Source organism: Mercenaria mercenaria, unplaced genomic scaffold, assembly GCF_021730395.1.
Source record: "Mercenaria mercenaria strain notata unplaced genomic scaffold, MADL_Memer_1 contig_4934, whole genome shotgun sequence".
NCBI lineage: Eukaryota > Metazoa > Mollusca > Bivalvia > Venerida > Veneridae > Mercenaria > Mercenaria mercenaria.
In genome coordinates, this window is record NW_026463204.1 from 30,117 (window position 1) to 34,313 (window position 4,197).

General features: G+C 33.7%; 1 protein-coding gene across 1 annotated transcript; it reads left to right on the forward strand.

Moving 5' to 3' along the window:
* The first annotated feature begins 1,133 nt into the window (after nt 1-1,133).
* LOC128554319 (uncharacterized) lies at nt 1,134-3,711 on the forward strand. The gene has a single exon (XM_053535584.1). It carries the CDS (start codon nt 1,425-1,427, stop codon nt 3,183-3,185), a length of 1,761 nt encoding a protein of 586 aa, XP_053391559.1. The 5' UTR covers nt 1,134-1,424; the 3' UTR covers nt 3,186-3,711.
* Nucleotides 3,712-4,197: the final 486 nt, after the last annotated feature.

Genomic DNA, 4,197 nt, shown 5'->3' on the forward strand with positions numbered 1-4,197 from the left:
ACAAAGTTCAAATTTCGTAAAATCTCTCATGAATATTGGATCGTAATTATGATGTTTAGAGTGTTAACAGGAACAAAGTGATACTTATTATAGATCAGTACATATGCCGCCAGATCAAATAATCTGCTGATACTTTCAGCTTAAAAGTAATTCTTATCAAGAACAAATTTCAATTTGAAGTTTCATTTTGTTTTAAATAGAGACTTACCCTAAGCCCTCTTTACACAAGGGAAACAATATGTTTATATAGTGAAATTGTTTAGTGAACCGTTTGTTAATCCTAATCCTGTCCATGTTATACCAGTGCAATGGAAAAGTAATCTAGCTATGTTAAATGCTATGCATGATAAGACAGTCATGCATTGAACAGTCCTGAAATTGATTTCTTTGATTTCTAATATTTCTTGATGTTTTTCCCATACCTTGACGCATATATATTGATAGAAGAGATTGTTCACTTTCCAACAGTAACCTTTTCAGTATATTTTACCTTGTGAAATTCTGTGGGTTTTGACCTTTTCAAAATAATCGTCTGTTTGTTGATAAATTTCACCACAGAAAATGTCACACTTTCACCAGGGCATTAGCTTATTTGATCTTTACATAATTTTCTATTTAGATTGTTAAGGGCAATTATGCATAATTAAACATGTTTTTTTTTTCCTGCGTAGAGGTAAAAAGTGCATGGTTTCATGGGGTACTAGGTCAATAGCCACCTAAGCCTACAGTAAAGTCAAAACGAAGTTGTCTCCAGCTTTTCCAAATATTTTACCCAGGATCATTTTTTTCGGTTCAAATAACTCTTTTATCTGAAAATGATATATGAAATATTTTTTCACTCTACATACTTTGATGCAGTTAGCTATACATATATATAGAATAGATAGTTCCTACTTGAAGTTTGTATTTTTAGTTACAGTGTCTACTTTAAATATTATTGTTTGTTTTGTAACCCTATCATGGCCTATTGAAAGACGCATTGTTTGTGTTTCTACACTGTTTTCTAAACAAATTTAAACAGATTTGAATGTGATAAGAAATACCACATTTTACCACAAACACAAGTTGAAGAGGCTTAAGTATATATAATGATTTTATCAGCGTGTAGAAATCAGAAGTGTGAGTTTAGACAGCAATAGGAAGTTTGAAACAGTGTGTGAATATCTGGAGTGCACTTTTAATCAGAAAAAGATGACGTTTAAAAAAGTCTAACGACTTATAAGACATTTTCCATTGTGTTTTATGTTTTGGACTTTCGAAAAGGACACTAAAATAATGTTATCATATAATAAGTCTATGTTTTTGATAACAGCACGTTTTGTTTAGAGGTGAAAACTAAAACATTAATTACCAAAAAATCTATTTTGACTACTGAGAATGTAAGGTGCCATTTACAAGTAGTGATATAACCGTGTTTCAAAATCATGGCAGTGTCAGGTCGGAAGGTTCTTGATTTTTGTGCATCAGTATCGAAAGGTTCAGCAGAGGATTTTGACCATAGCTGTGAACCATGCCTGGCTGTTGGTCAGCATATTGAAGCCCATGGATTTTGTGTGGACTGTCAGGAATATTTGTGTAAGAACTGCTTTTCTTATCATCAACGGATAAAAGCTACGAAACATCATACTCTTCTTGATATTGATAGCATGGACAAACACACCCTTCATAGAACAGATTCGACAGTGTGCACTGAAAAATGTCATACTCACAAAAACGAGAGCATCAAGTTTTTCTGCACAAACCATGAATTTCTTGGATGTTGTGATTGTATAACTCTGAATCACAGAACATGTAAACTTGACTATATACCTGATAAATGTGCAGGTATTGAAGACAGTGATGATTACAGGGAAACAATGAGACAACTGGATCAAAAATTGAAAGATATAGATGCTATTCTCAAAAAGGCAATACAACAAGACAAGGAGGTGGATTCATCCTACGATCTTGTCATAAAAGAAGTGATTAAGTTACGCAAAGAGATCAATGATCGCTTAGATCAATTACAAAAGCAAATTCAGACAGAGGCTGACAAAAAGAAGCTAATAGATAAACAAACAGTCAAAAAGCTGATCGAAACATGTACAGCAGCTTACTCAGATATCAAGAAATTCAAAACAACTCTACAAGACAGCAAAACTTCACAACAGAACGGGCAACTTTATATCCTCATCAAACAAGCAAAATCCAAACTAACGTTGGATGATTTGAAGAATACTCAAGAATCTTTGGATAGGACCAGCATTCAATACACATTTGAAAGAAACAAAGAATTGGAGACCCTCCTTTCTAAGCAAGATATATTTGGGAAGTTGAATCTATCCTCTACCCTGGTGAAGAAAGAACAACCGATCCTATCCCCTACCCCAGCGGCTCTAAGAAAGAAGAAGGTATTTGATAAGTTAACTCACATAGGAGATATCAATGTAAAGACATGGTCAGATGAAAAAGACTGCATTATCACAGGATGTGCAGTTTTGTCCTCTAACAAAGTTATGTTGGCTGATAACAGCAACTATAAACTGAAACTTGTTGACACACAAAGTAAAGCTGTATTACAAATGAAGACACTTGACTCTGAACCATATGATATTGCCGTGCTGCCTCAGGACCAGATTGCTGTTACAATGCCAAATAAAAAAGAGATCCTTATAATGGCAACAACTGGTAAGCTGTCAATCAGTCAAAATATTCCTCTGAAAAAGAAATACAGAGGTATCACTTATCATCAAGGTCAACTTTATGTGGTTTGCTGTGGCCCTAAAAGTGTGCATATAGTAGATATACAAGGTAATGTCAATAACATAATTACCCTAAACGAAGAGGTATTTGACAATCCAGACTACATACTGCTAAGTCAAGATGCCCGATATATCTATATCAGTGACTTTAGCAAAAACAGTGTAGTCAGTGTAACATTACTGGGTGATGTGTCAGCTGTATACAAGCACAATGGTCTTAGTGGACCAGAAGGAATGATGATGTTAGATGATGGATCATTGCTGGTGTCTTGCTTTAACAACACCACACATCGTATCTCTGGAGACTTGAAACAAGGTCAGACTGTCTTAGATGGGTTACAGAAACCATGGTCTATATGCTACAATCATCATCAACAAGAAGTCTATATAAGTGGAGTATGTGATCAGCTGAAGATAGTGAAATTAATTGCATTGTGTGAATAAAATCCAACCATATCATTTCTGGAGAAATACAGTGCTGAAAAGGCCTGACTTGTTGTATGTGCTAGAAAATAAAGCTTCGTCCACAACATGAAATGGACACAATTTTCTGTTTTAATATCTTTTTACAACAAATGACATTAATTAATCATCTCCGTATTTTAAGTTAAAGTTCCATTTGAAAACCTTTTACTATGTATGTTATGTAATATTATATAATATACGCAAGAAAAGTAAAAAAAATTTGCAAAATTCTTTTTATCGCAAATATTTCATTCTTGCAAGTTGTCTGCAAACAGTTTGGTAAACATTTATCATTATGTTGGTTTCTTTTGTAATACTCGAGACATAACCTTTGTAATATAATAACATGGTGAAAAATATGAAATTATTTCTCATAATCATATACAATCTGTATATAATTTTAATTACTGGTTTCCTTCACATGCATATTGTTATGATAAAAAAGGTCAAATGTTGTAAATAAACATGTATTGCAGTGTTATTAAATTCGTATTGTTATGTAAAATGCATATTTTATTATTTATAGCATTCTTAATTTTTCAAGTAGAGCTACAGTGGCGCCCGCGTGTTGGTTCCCCGTGCACACGATTAAACCCTTGCGTGGCACCATTCATAAACGTTTCACGTTACACGCTTAGTTAATCGTGCAACCAATCAAATTAGTTTTAAACCGTGTAAGCGTGCGAAAGCGGGAGACGAGTTTTTTTGCATTATACGCATGCGCAGCGTGTAGATTGGAGACGGTAAAGCGCACGCGCAGCTTGCGTCGTCTGCATGATGCCTGTGTATGATCACAAGTGAATGTTTTTAACTTTTGTTGCTTCCATTTCAAAGTTCAAATGGAATCAAAACATATTTACTAATTGGTCTTCCTTAATTACAGATTAAAACTTTGTCTTTAAGAACAAATATAAAAGTTGCTTTTTTTATGTCATATCGTTTCGTTCTAAACAAGTGTTAAAATACATTTTTAATTCCATTTCAGTGAACT